The 22215-nt window shown below is 37.9% G+C and overlaps 3 protein-coding genes across 3 annotated transcripts; 1 reads left to right on the top strand and 2 right to left on the bottom strand.

The window, feature by feature from the left end:
- Positions 1-614: 614 nt before the first annotated feature.
- LOC112560819 (protein zwilch homolog) lies at positions 615-7376 on the bottom strand. Its single transcript, XM_025232882.1, has 3 exons — positions 6423-7376; positions 3097-3389; positions 615-2047 (listed from the first exon to the last, which is right to left on the bottom strand). Exons 1-3 carry the CDS (start codon positions 7336-7338, stop codon positions 1301-1303), a joined length of 1956 nt encoding a protein of 651 aa, XP_025088667.1. The 5' UTR covers positions 7339-7376; the 3' UTR covers positions 615-1300.
- A 181-nt stretch (positions 7377-7557) lies between these two features.
- On the top strand, positions 7558-15673 carry LOC112560198 (exosome complex component RRP43-like). Its single transcript, XM_025231845.1, has 11 exons — positions 7558-7605; positions 8160-8196; positions 8500-8563; positions 8969-9042; positions 9703-9748; positions 10045-10150; positions 11471-11516; positions 12286-12382; positions 12553-12673; positions 13318-13421; positions 14773-15673. Exons 1-11 carry the CDS (start codon positions 7589-7591, stop codon positions 14883-14885), a joined length of 825 nt encoding a protein of 274 aa, XP_025087630.1. The 5' UTR covers positions 7558-7588; the 3' UTR covers positions 14886-15673.
- Positions 15674-16568: 895 nt separating this feature from the next.
- LOC112560199 (mediator of RNA polymerase II transcription subunit 7-like) lies at positions 16569-20089 on the bottom strand. Its single transcript, XM_025231846.1, has 4 exons — positions 19985-20089; positions 18998-19120; positions 18210-18578; positions 16569-16846 (listed from the first exon to the last, which is right to left on the bottom strand). The coding sequence occupies exons 2-4, from the start codon at positions 19112-19114 to the stop codon at positions 16673-16675; spliced, it is 660 nt and encodes a 219-aa protein (XP_025087631.1). The 5' UTR covers positions 19115-19120; positions 19985-20089; the 3' UTR covers positions 16569-16672.
- Positions 20090-22215: the final 2126 nt, after the last annotated feature.

Here is a 22215-nt window from a genome sequence, read left to right as displayed (position 1 = left end):
GTTTTGAAACAAAATCGTTGATTAAAGTCACAATGTTCACTTTAGGTACTCAAAAACAGTTTTAAAGTGCTATATTTATGTTATTTTGTTACTCTATATTTAAAAACCCCTAAAGATATTTAAAATATGGATTTTAATTTTTGGAGTGTACCGGTAACCTTAAAACCAAATCTACATTCTTTTAGTCCTTCATGGAATTGAATTTGACCAGAACTTTGGCCTCGAAGTTGCTGTCTGTCACCCTAGTGCGCAGCTTTGTCATGATAAGTCCTGCCAGACTGAACAATCTCTCAACAATTCTTGCATTTGAAACTATACCCACATTTTGTGGCTTCGCAAAATGTAAAAAATTTCAAATAAGGCTGGAAATTGATGGGTACGTCCATCTTCGTTTTTCAAATGAAACAAAATACCGCTCCCGCCACTTGGACGACACAGTACTTCCGGTTACTGAGCGTTCGAGAAACGTGGGTGTCTGGCTGTCACAACACCGAGCAGTGAGAGCAGTGGCTGTCGTCGTCTTGCTGACACGCTGTCGACGAATGGTCGTGAAAGTAGCCAACATGTAGCCAAGCTACAGCTACTTTCTAAAATGTAGCTACGGCTACAAGCTACTTTTTTAAATTTGTAGCCGGCTAAGCTACAAGCTACAAAATTTGTAGCCAGCTACAGCTACTCCCCATCCCTGCATATATGTGAGTGGTCAATAAATGAGAGAAAATGAAGTGAAAGATCAAACTATTTGAACCCTTCCTCTAGAAAAATGTCACTACTGTATGTGAAAAACTTGATAGACAGTAAAATGCATGTCTGATCTCAGATTTGGATACAGTTATAGCAGTAACTCTAGCAGTTGTAAAGCCTACACTTTATAACGTTCATTGAAACTTATTTATTTTTTTCTTATGATGCATATTCTTTTCACTTTTGCTAAAAAGAAAAGAAATCAAACAAAAAATACTGATCAAAGTCTACAGCCTCGGGCCTGGGTACACCATCATCCCCCCCCCCTCTCTTGCACCTTCCCCTCGTCAGGTCTGGCCACTGGTTCCCTACCCAAGTTAAAGCAATTTTTAAACGATTCACCTGACTGCATACTTCTGATAGTCTTGTATGTATATTGCTGTGATATATCTCAATGCCTGCACAAAGTAATTATACCCATTCATTATCATGCTGTTCACAATCATACCACTATTATGTAAGATTATGTGATGTCCTTGTAGGCAAAAATAAAGTCTGAAATTCTAAAGAACTACATTCTCTTGGCAACAGACACAAACTAAGAAAGTCTGAAATTCTAAAGAAGAACTACATTCTCTTGGCGATAGACAAGGCAGTACTGTATATCTCTTTTCTCATGATCATTTTTCATTTGTTCTTTCCTGTTATTTTCAAACATCGAGATGTTTCCCCCACATCCATCTTGCATATACAAGAAGGGCTTTGTAGCACAGAGGCAGTACATCTGCGATTCATACAAATCACACAAAGGAACAGGTATTTTTGTCTCTACACACCACATGACTGGCAGAGAACTACTGAGAACAGGAAGTACTTCTGAAGTCTTTACCGCAAATCTGAAGACATGATTTGGCTCCAATGGGTGGTGCTGGTAGTGTGCCAACATCTGGCGAGCCATAAGATTCAAGACATCAACTGAAGGGTGCAGAGACCATGCAGCCAGAGACACCATTTCCAGCACTAAATGAAACTTTTCTAGTGTCTTCAGTCTACTGTGAAGTTCCCCTTCATTTGCCATTAAGTCTCCCAGGCTTGAGAAAGTTGCTAAATGCTGAGACATAAAAATGTGTATGTAGTCACGTCGAAGTTTCTCAGCACCAATTTCAGCTAAGAAGAGAAAAGGCTGAATGCCCATCAGGCTTGGAGAAGAGAATCGACCGGTGAAGGCCTCTCGTACCATATGAGCAATGGTGGTCTTGTTCCTGCGGTCAACAAAGGGTTGAAGATTGCCATCACCAAGAGCTTGGAAAACAATACGAAGGCTGCACACCAAGTCAGCTGTAGACATGCAGTTCAGCAAAGCCTGTGGACATACAGAGATAACAAATTATCATACTACCATCCCTATGAGCTACTCCAATAAGTCCTAAACAACAAATACTTTTTTTTTCTAATGAATAACTGTTACATTTAGCACAATCTGTTTTAGTATGTGTATAAGAGTGCGCATTAATAGTTGGTATTGCAAGCCTTCTTTGCATGACTAATGCATGAACTATTTTGCACCCTTTTTCAAACTAGATGAATTTTGTTAACATACATCTAAAACAAATGAAAGTTTCTGAAAACTAAAATGCTGTTTTTGTGTTTCATGTGGTGCTATTACATTCGAAGGACTTGTGCTTATGATAAATTCCATAAGCTATCGTATTCATTTATTTACCTATTAACCATGCCAATGCAGTGGAGTATGGTAATAAATAATATAAAGTAAGTATATAGATGATAAAGTATATAGATGAAAGGGTCAATAAGAGAGAAAAAAAGGATAGCAGAAGAGAAAGGGGTGGGGCACTAGCACAAGAACCTGGGTCAAGGGAACCCCTTATTCACATTTAAGATGGCAGAGGGTGCACAAGAACATGGTAAATGTATTATTCAGAATCACATTTAACTTCTTCTAGCTTAGGTTTTTATATTCATAGATAGTATTCATATCTGTGTAATTTGTGACCACTGTAGTACATTTTTAAAATATCAAAGCTTGGCATAACAATTCTAAACCAGTTTCTATAAATATCACATCAGATGCCTCAGTGAAACTAATTAGAATACAATTTTTTCCTTGTTTTGTATTATTAAAATAATTCTACTTGACATTTTTATCTTTTTTAAATATGTAATGATTTTTTTGAAACAGTATAAACTGATATGCTTTTTAGAGGTAAACCTGAATGCAAGATCTACAAATGAGTTAATAATCCTACAAATTTTCAACTAGCTGTTCTTATCAGACTGAACTGCTAAAATAGTGATAACCACTTTGAAAAAGTATGGAAAAATATCTTTGTCATAGGATGCTAACAAAAGCATAATCAAATCAAATTCATAAATAGATTAATATTGAACAACCTTCCATAAACGGTCGGTGAAATCATAATCGCTGCGTTCACTGATGATAATATTTTTTGATAGAAGTGGCAGTATATCTTCTCCATCCCTGCTCTCCAGCACATATGCATTTGTCAGACTGCCTTCTTCCTGTATTGTGTCGATAAGATTTTTGATGGTCCAGGCCACAGGCACTGCTGGCTTTTCACTCTCTTCAGAGATCCACTCAACTTCTCCATTACTGAGAGCACTGATGATTTTTCCTAGGAAACTAAGTTCCAGAAACAGCTTGTGCATGCTGCTCAAAGCACTGCCTGTGGGATAAAAAGACAAGACAAATTCAGAATACTGTATTTAAGCCACAGATCTAAATGTCAAAAGAAATGATAATTATTAAATGTAAGAATACTTAAATAATGTGCAAAGCCCATAAAATCTGCACAAAGCACTCATTTTAATCTAGATTACTGTATACAAACACAAATGCACACAAAAATATGCACCTACATCATGTCACTTAAAAGACTCACACATGACATGCATATTCTTTTTAACAATTAAAAGATTTAATGTTGTTATTGTGGTTCAATTCATGTTAGCAAAAAGTCAGTGTGAGAAAACTGAAAAGTAATAAAACACCTAGTTTATCAATATAATTAAACAAAAATACATATTGAATTAAAAAAAAAAAAAAAAAAAAGGAAAGCACGCTGTGGCTTCCAAAAAAAAAAAAAAAAAAAAACCACTTGTAAAACTAGGCTATGGTAATCTATAGATTAAGCCTGTAAGTATAAATTTACTGAAAAATAATGAGACAATAACTGCCCATGAAGCATATCAAAACCAGATACATTAATAATCAGTTGATAAAACAGGTGTCAGACATGCTGAAACAGGGCCTGCAAGAAAAAGTGCTTAGCTTAAAAAGGTGCCTGATTCCAGGTACAAAATGAGAAGGATTCACTATTTAAAAGGTTGGTTTATTGGTTGCTGGCCTTAGTTACTCACACTGCATTATACTTTAAAAAAAAAAAAAAAGGAGAAGAGAAAGGGGTGGGCCAGTTTAGTCATCCAGCCTGAGGAAGGCTGGGTGTTTACCCCAGGCATGAGAAACTGGACTCGTGGGAACTGCTTGTGAAGGCAGGAGACATGGGATAGAGAAAGCCAAGAGCAGTGTTGCTTGTCCATGCCAACATCCTGTTCTTGGAATAGGTAAAGTGATTATTATAAAGACAGCTCCTAAAGGTAGGTTCAGCTGTTCAGCTGTGGCAGCCCCCGATAAGTGTTTACAGTGTTGACTGCTATGCTGTGATAAAGCCTCAGACTAAAACATCAATTCCACACTTCCTCCCACCTCTCCTAGATAAATGATTTTGCTGGAGATAATTTTGGACATTATCTTTTTTTCATGTTACTTGTGTTGGAAGATGTTTTGCACTGGGAAATTTTCATGAAGGTGTACTGTGTGTTTATGTGTGTGCAGTGATTCTGTGTGTGTTGAGTCACTTGAGTGGAAAGTGTTGGGGCCAAAACAACCTAAAGGAGTAATGCACGGCACAATAGTTGATATCACATGATGGATGGTTCTTGGGAGACCTATGTCTTCTCTGTCTGAACAGAAATAGAAGAGAATGGCCATTCTGATACTGATGTTGAGTAGGAGGGGGAGCCACTCACTATGTGATGGTGAGCATCAGTATAAGACATACCAGATTTCACTTATACAAGTTGGTTGGCTGCTTTTTCTTTCCAAGATGAACAGCCATTTGAAGAAGCAAAATGGGAACTACCACAGCTGAGTGTTTAATTAAAGAGCAGTAACTAATGAACTCAGCTGGAGTCATGCAGCAGCTAATCCCATGATTGATTCAATGACAGTCAAAGCAGCGCAACAGAGAAGCCATTAAAAAAGACATCTTGACTCAAAGATACCTGACCTAAATAAAAGCAATGAGGCATTCATGTTTAGGTGAAATCCAGTGTCAAGTGGTAACTTTAGTGAGACAAGAAAATCTTCCACTGTTAAAGTCTAGACTAAAATTGATCACACATCCAGTCAAAAACTCTAAAGTAATTAAAAAATACCTTGTGTACAAGCTTTTGGAGAGCATTTATATAAATGGCTCAAGAGAGCCAAAGGAGAACAGTGGCATTCAATAAAGCGCCAGGGTGATGGCTAATGTTAGACAGGTGTGAATGTCGCCTAGGGTAGAAAAATTCATTGCAATGGTTGCATCTGGTGGCAGGACAGACAGAAAACATCTAAAGTGAGTTTACACCTATTCCTGTCACCTGTGAGGTGTAGCTAAAGTTAGTCACTGGTCAGTGCAGATCATGAATATTGCATTCAAGCCAACCACTCTCAGACAGTAAACAGCCCAGATGTTGCAATACTAGAAGGAGTGACACTCAAGTGACATTTGTCACACCCATTTGCTACACCCCTCTTCTCAAGCTTCACTGACTGCCAATTCAAACTTGCATTGCTCAAGATCACCACACCATGCTGTGTTGTCTTTAGGATCTCATCTCATGCTCGTCTGAGCTACCAATGTCTAACTACCTGAGTCGGTCTCTTCGGTCTGCTTGTGTTGCCTTTCTTTTTGTGCCATGCATCAGATAGGAGAAATTTAGCAGATGTGCCTTTTCTTTTCAGGCCCTACTATTTACTATTCTCTGCCTATTTCTCTTCAAACTGTCTACATTCAAAGCCTTCTCAAATCCAATCTCAAAATATATCTCTTAAAGAAATATCTTGCATGATCAAATGTTCTTCATTCATGCATTTATATGTTTTCATCATGGTGTCATTTGATACATGTTTTTTTATAAGATGGAAAATCTGTTTGTAGCCGTGTGTGCAGTCCACTGAAATCATATTGTCATAGCGAAATGCATTTAACAAATTCAATAATTATTACATAAGAAAGATGTATTAATTGTGTAACAGCTGTCGGATGTGATTTTGACTATCACCAACTGCTCCTATGACTTTTTGATTTGGGATAAAATTGTTTGACTACTTATATCTTAGAATTGAAATGGTTTCCAAAATTCTTCTCATATTTGTCAAACAATGAAATATTTTATAATATAAACAGTTTTTGCAGTTGGTTTGTGTGAGTTATTTTTTCTATCTGATCATTAATGCTTTGTAAACAGTATATCTTGGCCTAGTGAATTACTCCTGGCCTGCAGTGATCTCACTTTATATGAGTAAAGTTGTATTGATGTAATTTTTAATTAAAAGTTTTCTTTGGGATCTTTGGTAAAAAAAAAAGTAAAATGTGATACCTAGAATTTTAAAAGCTATACTTTTATTCTTTTAATGCATGCCAAATGCCCACCTGATCTGACAGATGCAATGACTGTAGCACTTGCATCAGCAGGGGGTGTCTCCAGGAGGTGACAAGCACCTTTCCACTTCATTTCCACTGCAACATTTCCCCATCTTCCTTCTTTTTCTGCTGGAATGGTCATCTGGTACACAGCCTGGCACAACTGAGTTGTAGTACTGGCCAGCATTAGTTGCAAATCTTTTTCACATTTACTATTTAAAGAGATTATGGTTGTCTTTAAGACCTTCTCAGTTTTTGTATCAAAAGAGGTTGGAAGTATTTTACTTCCAATAAGTGACGTGCATTTTAAATCAGTTCCACCGCATAAAACCAACAATGCTGGGTGGTCTTCTTGACTTACGAGAGTATCTCTTTCGGTTTGCTTGAGATTGTGCAAGGAGATAAGCTGTCGCGCAGTGCCAATAGGCATTCCCAGAAATTTAGGTCTCTGCATTTCCTGCGAAATTCTTATCTGTGAAAACTCCAAGGATGTTGTATCTATAGCTGCATCGTCCGATGGAAAGTTGCATCTCAGCGGTGAACCCCAAACATCTGAATCTGTGCTGCTTTTCTTGGCTTTTGGAGATTTGTGCTTCTTCGTTTCTGCATCATTTTTGTCTGGAACTGGCGATAAGGAGACATCATCAGTGACTGACAGGCATTTTTCTTTGTATGCCAACACAAACGGATGTTTGACAAAATCTTCCCCAAGGAAATCTAGAAATTCTCGGCGATTGTCAGACTGGCCAGACTTAACTCCACTGTCACAAATTTTAGCCGCTGAAGTTAAACTGTGGTTATGATCAATTAAATCTGCACAATATTCAAATGTTATATCTCGATGACAAGACTTTACGCCTGAAATTATGGCATTCTGAATCGTTGTCGAAAGGTTTTCCTTCTCAGCTTGGTTCATTTTCAACATAATATCAGCAGTGCCTTGTTTGAAAGCTTCAAATAGAGCGCCCGATGACACTACTAAAAATAGTAACCGGGAAAGACAAGTATTGTCCAAATTATTAATAATATACAATATCAATAATAGATATTAATAATGGTTTAGTTTTCATTATTTATAGTAAATTTATATATTACAAGTTATAACTTTAAAAAATAACTTCAGACAGCAGGTCGTAGGGTCAAGGCCACACGTGGACTTCACGTTGTGCATTACTATGGCAGACGCTTTCAGGTAGTTATTTACTGATTTATATACCATTTCATGCAAAGTTGTTTTGCGCGAGCATCAGACATATTTACCTTGCAGTAATTATTCGGGAAATACTCAGAATTACGGCTAAAGGATTTTATAAGTTCTGTTTTCTTGTACACAAGAAAGATTTTCATCAGAATATTGTCAGCAGAAGATTTTAGGATTAATAGCGAGTTGGTAGCAGTTGTGAAAGATACAGTCAATAAATTCTTTTCTGTATTAACTTTCCTGTCTGCGCAAACATAATATTATTGATGCTGATTGGTAGAAGGCATGATGCAATGCGTTCTTTGTGGTCTTTGTCCGCAAAATACTCCACACACCCGTAGTTACATCATGGACTTGTATTTAATATAAGTTCGTGGTTACATTCACACCCCTTCATCCCAGCACTGATTTACTTTGTTCATGTTTGTTGATACGAGCTTATGAAACTAAATTATAATTCAAAGGATTAATTGCACATGACTGATGACTTAGTGTATCTGAGAAAAGATGGCTCCTCTGACAATAGTATTTAATTTCTATTTCAGATGTGCCCTGCCGAAAGAGTACTACAGGCAGTTTATTGTAAGTCAGGATTTGCAAAGTTATGCTTCATTTTCATCAAAACTGGCATTTCATTATCTCCTGATAAGGACAAACTGCACTAATTAACACCAGCTTTGCACATTTCATATTTTACTTGCTTAATTGTTGTACTTGACTGAGCTATGTTTTGCTTGAGATGGAAACCAGACCTAATGAATCTGAACATTTATTTAATCATTGATAAAATAGTTTTCATGAAACAGTCACCATGACATAATTGAAAGATATGATTTCTATAAATTTGGCAATGAACGTCTTTGTTTGATGCTTCCTTGTTTGTAGGAAAGAGATGTTAGGCCAGATGGCCGAGAGCTTGGAGAATTCAGACCAACAGTACTCAATATTGGTAACACAGATGATTTTATAATATACTAAAATGAACTGGATGTCAGCATGTCATTGCTATGGACCTTTTGCAGGAACACTCATAGCATGTCTAATAAATGTCACCTTTCAAACTAGTTTATCTAGTTTGCTACATGGTGTCTTATGTGATAAGATATCTGACATTATGTGTTTTAGAATCCTGATGCCAAATTGTTTGCATTTTCATACTTCAAATTTTCTTTTGATTTGGCATGGTCTGACAAGATAGACATGTTTTTACACAAAGAAAAATATGGCTTTGATGAAAGCCTTTCTTGTGCCTATATGATAATGTTTGTGACTGGTGGTGTGTTCAAGTCTGCGGCATTACTATATTCCTATGACGATTATGCTACCTTAACAAGAATTGTGTCATTTGATGCAGGAAGCATATCAACTGCTGAAGGCTCTGCTATTGTCAAACTCGGCAACACCAGTGTCATTTGTGGAGTGAAGGCAGTAAGAAACAAATCCTTTTCTTCTGATATTTAATGTTTTTCCCCTACTTTTGATAAATTTGCATATCAATTATTGCCATAATGTCCATAGTAGATCACAATTTTCAGTCTGTTTTGCTTTGGCTACTAATTGTCTGGTCATGGGCCTAGTATATTCCATGTCCCTGGTGCAAGCTTCTAGAAATACCCTAAGTGTTACTGTTCAGTCCCACCCCCTTGAACTCCCTCTGTCTTAGCTTTTAAGCTGTTTTGTTATGCGAGTAAGTACCTAATTCATTTAACGAGCCAACATTTCACATAGACACTCTTGTCTTGGCCTTGTTGATGCTGGATTGGAAGCATCTAGGCAGTAGGATAAAGTCGATTTAGTCATGGACCAATTCATCTGGTGAGTGCCACATGGCTGCAGATATAGCTTTAATCCTGCTTGACAGTGAGCTTGAGAAAAAGAAAAACCAACAGGGTAGCCTAAGAACATGCATTAAGACATTGTATGCTACATGAACATGGCCACATATTTCAAACTTCTCACTTGAATTCACCATTTCGATATAAATTAATGAGTCCGATAGTGAGAAGAAGTGTGTTTTTGGCCATTTGTCACTTGCAGAGAAAGTATTGGTGCATGTATAACTAGTCTTTGTTGTTTTTTTTCAACTAGGAACTGGCTGAGCCAAAAGCTGAAACACCACAAGAAGGCTACTTGGGTAAGTGAAGGATTCTTCTTCCTTTGAGATATACGGACAATTTTGACGCAGACATGTAGGGTATGAGAAGAAATGCATGGAGTTGACTTCTGTCTTGAAAAAAAGGTCATTTGCAAAAAAGTACTTTTGGATAACAAAGGTGTTCTATGTGGTTTTTGAAAAGCAGTCTTGATGTTTTTCTTCTTGACTTGATTTTATGCTTTTAATGCACAGCTAATAAGATTATAAGTTTACAAATGTAAATGAAAGGAGGGGTATTTCTGTATTGGAAAAATTACTAAATGTCTTATTTTCAGTTCCAAATGTAGAACTATCTGCATTGTGCTCATCTCAGTTCCGCCCAGGACCACCAGGAGAGCAAGCTCAGGTGCTTAGCCAGCTGATGGTCAATATTATCAAAAAGTAAGTACTGGTCTTTTCAGGTTTAATTTCTGTAGATGTTCTTAGACTTGTGAAAAGTTTTTTTTGATTATTAATTCTGGTATTGACTGAAGTTCATCTGTAACATAGAATGATCAGTGAAGTAGAATTTTCTAACACTGTACTGTTTTCTCTCTTCTCTGCCATGGTGAGAGATTTTTGTTGCTGGGACTGAGAACTTTGGATAGATTTGTAAAAGTCCATCATGGAGTCTTTGAGCATTTTAGTAATATGAGGAATCTTTCTACAGATTGCCTAAATTTGGTATTACACAACTTTGTATAAAAGTTTTTGACATTATAAACAATTCCTTAAAGGGAGCTCCTGTGTCATATGTTGAGTTGGGATTTCCTGGGTCATGAGCTCCTCCCTGAGCTGTTATCAATTAGTGGGGAGGGGGAGCTTTTCTGCTTACAAAGCAGTCCAGGCACTGTTGTTTAGTTTTTATGAGTGCAGAGGTCTGTCTTTGCTGTCGATAACACTGACTCCCAATGATTTGTTTTTCACTGTTTTTATGAAATGTGACCTTCTTTTACTGTGATATAGCCTGAGTTTGTTGGCATTTCCAAAAACACAACAAACATCTCTTTGACCTAGACTTTTCCTCTGGCCCACACCAATAAAACTGTTTGTCCTGGAATTTCCTAGCTTTTCTAGAAAGTGTTAAGCTGCAGCCAGAGTTAATCTGGTCTCCATTTCTGAAGGCCAGAGTATATTCCTTTTGTAGCTCTGGTATGACCCTACTGGAATTACCCTAGGAGGTACGACTTGTTTGCATCTCCTTGTTGGACTCTTGGCAGGAGTCAACTGTAAATCTTCCAATTGTGGCTATAGAAACTTTTGATCTTGAGAAATGCTGCTGAAAAATTTAGTTATCTTTGGACAGTGATGAAGTATGAGTGTTTGCGAGAAAGTCATTTGAGGGGGCATGGTCCCATCTTCTCTCTTCCACCACCATCTGCTCAGATCTCTTGACAAGACCTTTGTTGCTGACACAGCGTTAACAACAACCAACTAGAACACTAATTTAACACAGCTTGGTGCTCTTTAGTATTTTATTTGGAGAAAAAGGTAGGTATAAAATGACTCATGTTCAAAATTTTAAGTTGACAAAATGTTTGTGGTGGGGAAGTTAATCTTTTTGACTAGCAGACAGTTTTTAATTAGTGAGGAAGAGATGAGGGCAAGCATCTTTTGATTATCTGTAATTATAGTGTTGGCTTTTTTTTTTGGCAGTAATAACTGGAAGTAGTTGTTGCAAGAGCTACTAATAGAAATAATGCATTTTTCTTGTTTTCACAGTTTTCATTCTGTGCCATTGGAGGATCTGTGTGTTGTTGCAGGGAAGGTAAGAACACCATTACAGAGAGAGAAAGAAGAGTTTTTTTTTTTGGGGGGGGGGGAATGTAGATATACAGTTATGTCCCAGCAGTTTGTTACCTTCATTCTCCAAGGGCAAAAATTGATCAAATAGAGGTCATTTAAAACTCTTCATGAAGTAACCTCTTACCATTAATTTCAGTGGGAAAATCTTTTTATTTATTTTTGGCTCCAGAGTTTATTTTTCATTCATGAAAACAACTTCCACTAAATCTCACTAAAATGAACATGCATGTATTGGAAGGAAATCACCTTTCAGCTCATTATTAAAAACTCTTGTCCTGATTTCTTTATCACTTGAAATCCATTTCCCTGACATCTGTTGTGGCAAAGTGTATGAAGAAGCCAGTTACTAGTTACACTAATGTTGCTGTGACAGACTGATGTTTTTCTTGACTCTGCAGTTGATGCATTAGTAAAAAGAAAAGCACAGACGATGTTTAATTCATCTTCAGAAGGCATGAAAATGGTTCAAAATTTATCATGACAATGACTAATATTTGTATTTTGCCATTAAGACCTAGTAAAAATGTTTTCTCATAAAAAAATCCATCTGTCATATATAGAATCAATAATAAAGACTTTTCTATAGCTGTAGCTTGTAATACACGCTTATTTTTTTTTTTCCTTGCTTCTCAGTTTGATATTTCCTGTTCATGTATCTTACCAGTTACCAGTGTGTTGAGTGTTTACTGCACCTGTAACTAATGAAATTTCATCTTTTCACACATCTTCAGCTGGTTTGGGTATTGTATATAGATCTCATATGTCTGGACTATGGAGGCAACCTCATTGATGCCTGTGTTCTTGCCCTCACAGCAGCATTGAAAAACAGTGAGTGTTCTGAAGCCACATTGGTCACATTTACAAATCTAATATTCAAAACAGAAATAGAAAATGCTTGGAATGTGTCTTGTGAATTCTTACTGCCTTTGGTTCTGCATAAATATTGGCTGTGCGTATTTTGATTCGTTGCAAGAAATTCACTGCTGCATTTTCAACAGCTGCCTTGCCTAGCATATCTGTTGAGGAGGAGACGCAAAAGATTAATGCTGACATCACCAAACACAACATGCTTCAGCTTGCATGTACCCCTATATCTGCATCATTTGCAATCTTTGATAAGTGAGTTAACAGTTTGTTTTCTGTTATTTTAAACTTAAAAGCAAATGGTATTTTAGGCTTTTTTATCAGCTTAAAAATGTTGACCACTTTTTCTTCTTCTACATTATCCACAGATTAAAAATTTATGTACAGTAAAATCTCTTTACTAAGACCTTGATTATGACCACCCTCATAGTTATGACCCCAAACTTTTTCACCGACATAGCTAAATAAATGTCGTCTCTGTTACAACTACCTCCCTAACCTGACTTATGACCGACAGTTGATACTCTATTATGACTTTTTGCAGAAGTTGAATGTAAAAAAAATTACGTTTTAAAATAGACTGTTTCTAGCCAGCCATTTACCCTGTATTAAAATTTTTTTCAGAAGTCTTATAAAAATAATTATATTTTAAAAGAGGCTGCTTGTTCTATGGCTCACCTGGTATTTCAAGCCAAACCATATCACTCCCGTCATAGTTACCATATGGTCCCAAAATTGAAAGTCAAAACCATTCGGACTCAAAGACAAATCGATCTCCCATGACAAGAGAAGATATTGATGTCAAATATTATCAACAGAGCCATTGCGCTGTTCAAGCAAGTTCAGCAACCATAGTACTAAACAGAAAAGGTCTCATTTAATTCATTTTAATTTTTCAGCACCATATTATTGGTTGACCCTACATCAGAGGAGGAAGCTTTAAGTACAGGAACAGTAACTGTGGTTACTGATGGGGAGAAGATATTTGAAATGGACAAGAGTGGTAAGTATTTATCATGATGTATATGTGATGTAACACTATCACTCACAGGACAATGGAAAAAACAAGATTTAGTATAATATTGAAGCAGTTTAGAAGTTGCCTGCCGTTTCTCCCGCTGTATTGATCAAATCTACTCACAACTACACATAACATTTCCATCTTGCTTATGGCTGCAGTATTATAACCTCAAGCTTACTACAGTCCCTGAATGTCTGGCGTCCCCTTTTACACCTCACCCCTTCTACCATCTGTAGGCAGTGCAGGCACTGTAAAGAAAGCTGAATTGTGATTTAGCAGAAAGTACCTTGAAATTCCATGGCCTATGCTTCTCAAACAGTAACAAGGACTAAACTAACCTTGAAATTCCAAGTATTTGTTGAGACAAGTAAGCCAAAACACTGTTGGGCTTAAATGATAGAAATTGATATTCTAAATCATTTTCACTCAAGATTTCAGGTTGGAAAACACTCCTTTACTTAAAATCATGTCATGATGACACAGGTCTCAGACGGTTCAAGTAGGTTGCCATGTTGTGTTGTTGAACTCGTGTGTAATGTCAGCTTCACAAGTGTAGTTGTCAGATGCTGGCATCATCGATCTGGGGATCATGCCATACAATTTTAACCCTCATTTTAGCAAGAGGTGATCCAAGTGGCAAAATCTAGCGTGGCAGATGATCAACAGTGCCATGGAGTGCCATTGCAGCAAATGTATGTTCAATGTGGCCATCTTTACTGGAGAAACTTGCTGTCAGGCCAATGAATGTCAGGGTATAACAGAAATACCGCTCCTTCAGCGTTACTATTTTGAACCTGGTGATACTAGAGGTATATTATCTCCTGGGTTCTGAGGGGAGAAAGGGCAAGTTCACCCATCCCAAGTGTGGACAATAATAATAATTTCAGTTAATACATCTGAATGCTTAGAGAGAAAGTTACTGAAGGCTGACCATCAAAATTTCCCACTTCATCTCTTGGGCTCTCTCTTAGGTAGTTATGCAACAGTCTCTCATCCTGGCTGTGATTCTATGGTAGATTTCTCTCACATAGATGACAGCTGACTGGGTTCATTCTTGCTGTTTCTGTGTCTTTCACTTCTGCATTGCAGACTTTATGCTTACACTTCTGGAGATTATAATCACTCACAGAGCATGAGTGTAGAGGGTCAGCTTGAAAAGCTTGCTTCCACATTAGAAGAACGTGTTAGAGAGAGTCTAGAATTACATGCATATGCAGTACAATGTATAGTTAAAATTTACATTTATAGTGATTGCACTCCTATTCCAAATAATCATTGTAAGTCACTATATTTTTTTCTTTCTTATTTTGCATTTTTCCTCTTTTCTTAACAGGTGGAAGCCAAATCACTAGTGAACAAAGGCAAATGTGCTTTCGACGTGCTTTCCAGAGACACAGGGAAGGTATTAAGTTGATTGAGGACACAATGAGTTCTGTTGATAGATGATGTTAAATTCTAAGAGATTAATTAAGTGAATGTTTTCTTGGTGGTACATGCAAGAGTAAAGGAAGAAAAATCAAGCAGCTTTTTATTCCTGGCATTATGGAACTAAAACTGGTCTTGGACTTAAAAAAAAATGAAATCCTGCACTCAGTAAAATGTTATTGTACATATTAATTTTGGATATAAAGCAGTTTCTTCTCTTGTCCACATAAATTTTTTTTTATAATGGGAAGTGAGGCAAAATATGGAAGTACAAGTTTGTAAAACAATTTTTTTTTTTAAAGATGGAGTGAAAAAAGAGTACCTTACAAGCATGGATTGCTTCACATTAAAATGTGTTTTGTAAAGGTTGGGGATGCTCCATTTGCTGATCCTTGTCAGTGTCATTCTTGTTCTGGATCGTTACTACCCCTGAACATTTGAATGCATTGTCTAGCTGTATCGATGATTCCAGCCCTGATTCATCCCACAATGCTGCATCTGTGGGTGTGGTTTTAAGACTGCATTTGCTACTTGTATGGCATTGGTCTTAAACTTCTGGGGCGATCCTAGCTGAGTCTGCTGAAGCCGACATATTGGCATTGATAATATATTAGTATTTAATTGCCCTACCATTGTATTTTTCGTATACTTTCAATGTTGCATGCATTTTGTTTTCTTTACTTGTTTAGTTCTTTGATTTCAAACTGAGGTGGTAGATATCCACTTATGCATCTTCCAAGCTGGTTTATATGACATTATGAGCAGTAAGATGGCTTTGTGATCGCTTCATTAAACTCTATTACAGCATATGTACAGTGCCTGTTGAGTCATTGTTAGATCAGTGGTGTGGTAGTTACTTGACTGGGTGGATTTTAAACATTACATTTATACATTTCTCACATTAAATTGTGTGTAAAATGATTTTGTAGTATGAATATTGAACTTGCTCCCACCCAAAGGTATAACAAAGGCATGCACAGATACCTTTACACAAGCCATAAAATGCAGACATCAAATACAGTACCATAATAATACAGACAAAAAAAACTGTACCATGATAATTATTTACAACTTGTGTAAATGTAGCATTTGTGTGTACTGATTATTTAGATTAGTTGAAGGGGGTAGAAAAGAGTGCTTGTGGGTATAAATTTCCCATTCTCATTTGGTGGATCCTCTGGACAGTTGTAACCCTTTAGGTTGCCAGTTTTTATTTAATATCCAGCACAACAAATGATCACCCCCCTCCCCCCGCAACGATCCCTTCCATCTAGAAGAGCTGCACAGTAAAACTTAAATAGGTCTATAAAGTGTTTTCCATCCCACCTCTAAGGCTTTTTCTGTTTGATGAATGCTCTATTAATAGCAGAAACAAGTTGTCCACTGCTCTGCCAACCCCATATCAAATTTCAGCCAAAAATTAGATTATGAACATCAGTTTTGTGGATACTAACGAACGTTTTGACTGGTCGGCATTACCGCAAGACTCTAGCCAATTTCATTTATAGAAGCCTGGTAGATAAAAATCAGGCCTCATATGCAGGAAGCCTCAACTGGACTGCTGTTATGATAGCATGTGAACATTCTGATTCAGGGGCCCCTGATAACCAGCTATCATACAATATGGTGCTGCATATGTGAAAAGAACCCCACCTGAGATTAATACTAAGGAGGTTACAGTGATCAAATTAAGGACAAATGACATCTACAGCAGTTACCAAAAAACTGAGGTACTTTTATTATTTCCAGTTAAATAGAAGTTCTTGAAGCCAGAAAAAAAGTGGTTTTCTTTGGCTATCCACCACTGTCTATGTCATATCATCCACAATTTTGCACATCATCTGATCCAGACTGTCAATGTGACCATCATCAGCAGAGTCATCCTTAACCTCAGCTGTTGCCTGCAATAGCTGGCTTTCAACCAAAAGTTTGGAATCAAGGCTTAGGTCTTCTGGAATTGCTCCTACAGCTGACTCAATAAGCTGCAACAGAAAGCAGAAAATGCAATCTTTGTCAAACTTTATTAAAAGCTTTATTAAGAAGGTGTACAATTTTTGAGAAGTTATGTTAGCAAAGCAGGCTCTTAACTATAACCACCTTGAACAGTGAAAAGACACCATTACGCTCGTATCTAAAACAAAATATATGTTTATCATTTTCAAAGTGTCCATTTTTCATTCAACAAACCCCCAAAAGTGTTTTTTAATGCATTCACTGAATATTGATTTAACTGGAACTGGTTAGACAGCTCTGTGTAAGTTAATATAGGTGTTAAAAATAACATTTCCTTTTGAAACTTCCCATGCTGCAATATACATATCCACCAACTCTTACCCATTTCTCAGCAAAGATTTGCTCATGTGAAAAACAAACAAAAAAGGCCATAAATGACAGACCACATTTAAATTTACAAGAAGCTGAATTTTGGTGTTAACAGATGTATCCTGACATTGGAGTGAAAAAAGGATGAGGTGTGGAAACACTTAAGAAACTCAAACTCAAATTTTATTCATTTAAGGCATGTGACCTTAATACATATAGGTCAAGTAAATAACTATGCACATCAACAAAATGATTAACACAGCAATCAGAATCTTAAGAACTATAGCACAATGACAGTGTTGTCTGCTGATGTTTTGCTTGCATTGATCATTCTGCCCTAACCTTCAATGCATAGTAATTGTACATTTCCACAGAACAAGTGATTTGGGTATTTTCACTTTGCCAAATGTACTGTACCCAAATTACCAGCATACATCTTAATATGTGGAATTATTCAAGCACAAGATAAATTATTCATTCACTGGTTCATGCTAGTTCAAATCACAAAAAAGAGAAACTATTCAGATGAAGTTCAGATTGACATACTTCAACAGCTTTTATGTAGCTAACATCATGATGCTACTGAGGGAGTCTCTTTTTTCCAAAAGTTTCAGATAAGATGAATGTGACAGACCTTGTAGAATCATGCCAGCTGTGTCAACTTTTTAAACCCACATCATGATTCCATGTTTTCCTCTTGTTTTCATCTATATGCACCTCCATTCTTCCCTCCAACTTTTCATGTCAATTCTTACCTCTAACTTTTAAGAACAGCATTTTCAGTAAAGCAAACACATTTTCACAGCAAAACATACAAATATTTCGATTAAAAAATTTTCCAGCTCAAGCATAAAAAAAGACTTGGAGGTAAAGAGGCAGACGTTGACATTATGGATCTTAGCATTTTTAAAATTCAGATTCTGGCTTTTTTGGTGCCCAACTTTCACCCTTGCACGTGGTGACAATTCTCATAATGTCTGATATTGTCACAGTTTCTATTAGCAATTAACAAGAAATACATACCTGTAACACATGATCAAGATTGTCCTGAAACTTCTCTGCAATCTCACTACGTTGTTTTCGCTGTTCATCCATCATAACACGCAATGTCTCACGTGCCTGATGTGGCCGGAACTCATTTACCAAATGGTGCATGTTGATGAAAAGCAAGCTCAAGTCTTCCAGCTTCTCTACACGCTTTGGGGAGTCAGGACTTCGTATCAGGATCTCAATAAGGTCAAGGAAGTTGATAAGAATGGAGTGATTCAGTTTCTTTAGCTCTCGTTTGTGGTCATAAGCTTGAGGATAAAGACGTCTAATGCCAGATGCTTCTAATGGACGGATGATGGCATCATCAGCTGTGAATGTTGCACCAAACATTGAATAGGTGTCCTTCAGAGAAGGAAAGGAAAAACAACTGTCATTAAAACTATGTGTACGAAAAGGCATGCTTCACAATACATGTCTATTTTCAAGGACACAGCTTAAAAATCGTTATAGAAATAACCTTTTCAGTGCCTGCAGTCATTCAATGAACATTTAAATGAAATTGTATGGTCTCATTTCACTACTGGCTGACATTTTAATAGAACATCTAACATCTCCTAAAAAGTCAGCTATGATCATTTTTTTTTATGATTTTGGTTGTGAACTTGCATTGCATACTTGGCCGATTACCAGATAATGTGCACGTGAACATTCATGGACACTTATGTTTACACATACATAATGGATATGTGCTTATGAAAACACACATGCACTTGGGTTCACACAGACAACACAAACACATAATGTTAACTGTGTAAACCTACCATCATCAGTGGTGGTGGTAGAGGTGCACGACCCTTTCTGATGTTTTCATCACTATAGTTATTAATATACTGCATAGGTGGCAAAGGGAAGGCACTAACTCCTTGACTTTCTGTCATCTTTTCCTGTTAAAAAAATCAGTGACTAACAGGTAACAAGACACAGGATGAATCTGTTTGTGAACCTGTGATATGGAAACTTTTGAATATATTTTGTGAACAATTTTTTTAGACAGACTCAAAATAATTAAAATCCCTGGCATTTTGTAGTTAAGTAGTAACCAAAGATGGTAGAAAACCAAGTCTATCTGTAAATCAAAATTAATGAGTTTTTTCCTTTACTTTACATTTTATTGTGTTTGCAGTGTAGTGTGGCATACTGTTCAAAATGGTGGCAAACATACCTATTTTTACTTAAAAGGGCATGAGAAATTCTTGCATGTAGGTATAACACCAGCTCATTTCATCAACGTAAACGTCTCAACACTTAATATAAATTCTCAATATAAACATTGATAGAATTGTACTGTTCATTGTATATCAAGCCAATAACTCATAAAAGATTTTAAAAATAATTTAAAGATGGTTAAAAAAAAGTTCTAATATATATTACCCGCTATTGCTTTCTGCGTCATTACTGAAGGGTTACATTTTATTTTTTTGAACCTGTAATTTTGTAAATTTGACTTTTCATGGTCACAACAAAAATATGGGACTTTATAGATAGACCACAGTTACCATTTTAATAAAAGTTATTGACTAATTTTTGAGGACTAGAGTCAGTGTCTGTTGCCGACCAAGAACTGTTTAAAATTAGTTGACATGGTCGTTTGCAAAAAGTAGTATCGTCGATACTTCAATTCACTTTGTTTTACTGCACTTACTATCCTCTGAAAAAAAAAAAGGGATTACGAAAAGACTAGCTAAGGTTCCCTTCTATAAATAAATAACGAGATTAAGGCCTAATTAACTTTTCCAATGAAAACATACCGATCAGAACCTCAGCTGTAAACACAGAGAAACATTAGACACAGAGACTCCAGTATAAAACAACAAGAACCACAACTCCGTATTTTTGCTAAGAGTTACCTCTTAATATGGCTGCTGCTCACGCTGAAATTAGTTGCCTCTGGGATCATTCATGAGAGTGAAGATAGATATCGTAAATATATGCTATGTAGAGATATTAAAAGAAGGATGAAATGACTAAGCTTTGTTGAATCAAAGATAGTCTTTGGATCTTCTTCTTCTTCGTCGTTCACTCAAATGGACACGCCTGCCTCCTGCACAAATGATGCTGTGCGCCGCAGGTCCTCCAGGCTGCCGTGTAGCTTCCTCAATACTGGCGTCTCATCAGTCCAAATGCGGTGCCTGAGTTCTTCGTGCATAGGACATTCTTGCAGTAGATGTGCTGTTGTCTGACTGCCTGTCTGGCACGGGCACTGGTCTGTCTGGCCGATTCGGAGCTTGGTGTAAAGGTGGTAATTGAGACGGTTGTGGCCTGTCCTCAGCCTGAAAATAATGACCTGCTCAGCTCTTGTAAGCAGGTAGTATGGGTCATTTCGGTTGAAACGTGGGTGCTGCTGCAGCCACTTGTTGTGCTGTTTGGCCTTTATGATGGATTTGACTTCGCTGTAGGTGGTGGACCTGTCTTGCTGCTCTTTTTTGGATCCTTCCTTGGCAAGAGTGTCTGCGGCTTCGTTGCCAAAAAATCCCACAGTGGGAGGGAATCCACTGTAAGACGACTGTGCAGTCTCCGCATAAGGAGGAGAGAGCAGTGGACAGGTCGTTCAGTTTCTTGTCTCTGGCAGTCTGTAAGGCCTGCAGACAGACAGTGCGTCCGTAAAGAAGACGACGTTGTTGGAGGTGTCTGGACTGTTTTCAACGTGGGTGGCACCGGTCTGAATGGCAACTGCTTCAGCCTTGAAGTTGGTGGAGTAGAGGCCGGTTGCGAGAGAAAGACGGTCTTCTCTTCCTCCTGGGTACCTGATGTAAATTCCGGCGCCACCATTTTTCACGGCTTGTTCGGCTGACCCGTCAGTGAACACGTGAGTCCATTGATCTTGTGGGAAGTTGTTGTGGATATACTCCATAGTACAGGACTTCTTCACAGCGTCTAGGGAGTCTTTCTTGCTGACACCAGGGATGCTGCAGTGAATCAGGGGGAAAGCAGTTTCATTCCATGCTGGGTTTGTCCGGCACAGGGGGATCTCTCTGAGGTCGTGTTCCAAGATGTCTCGGTGTTTTCGTTCAAGGATCCTAGCCTGGTGGATGAAACTTCCCCTTTTCAACCTTCCCTTCGTCGGCTGAGCCAGTCTGTTTCTCATGGGGTGATTTGGAAGTCTCTTGAACTTGGCGGCTTGGACGAGCATCTTTGTGTCACGTCGGTCCTCAAGTGATTCCAACCTGTGATTGTCTCCAGTTCTTGTATGGGCGTAGACCTCATGGCTCCAGTGATGAGTCTGGCTGCTTGGTTCTGAACCTTGCTGACCTTCTCAAAGTTGGATTTTGCTGCTGTGCCCATGCTGTCATGCCATACTCTAGGACTGGTCTGACCCTTCCGGTGTACAGCTTCTTGAGGATTCTGTCATCCGCGCCCCAGTTCGTGCCAGCCAACTTCTTCATAATTGCAAGTCGCACCTTGGCTCTGGCTTCGACCTTCTTGGTCTGAGGCTTCCAAGTAAGTCTCTTATCGAAGGTTACCCCAAGGTAGGTAGGGTTGTCCTCCAGTGGGAGAATCTGTCCATCGAACTTCAGAGTGGCCTTCTGTTCCCTAGTGGACAGACTAAAGATAGTGTAGGTGGTCTTTTTGGGGTTGACTTTGACAAGCCACCTTTTCGTCCAGTCCTGCAGGACATTAAGCGCCTCTTGGAGTCGGTAGTTGGCAGTTGTCAGGTGTTCTTCTGTGCACCAAAGGACCAGGTCATCTGCATAGATGGCTCCTTGGACATTTCGGGGAGGTCCTTGATGATGTCGTTTATGAAGACAAGGAACAGGGTAGGACTGAGTACTCCCCTTGAGGAACTCCTTCTCTCAGCGTCTTCTTTCGGCTGTATGTTCCACCAACGTGGACTCTGGCCTTTCTATTTTTCAGGTATTGAGAGATCCACTGGTACATACAGCCGGTTACGCCACACTTCTGGAGTTTCAACCTCAGTCCATCTTTCCAGACCTTGTCGAAGGCCTTTTCCATGTCTATCCACACCGTCAGCATGTGCTTC

The sequence above is a fragment of the Pomacea canaliculata genome, linkage group LG3 (assembly GCF_003073045.1).
Source record: "Pomacea canaliculata isolate SZHN2017 linkage group LG3, ASM307304v1, whole genome shotgun sequence".
NCBI lineage: Eukaryota > Metazoa > Mollusca > Gastropoda > Architaenioglossa > Ampullariidae > Pomacea > Pomacea canaliculata.
Note: the sequence above shows the minus strand (reverse complement) of the source record. Positions and strands in the feature narration are given on the sequence as shown.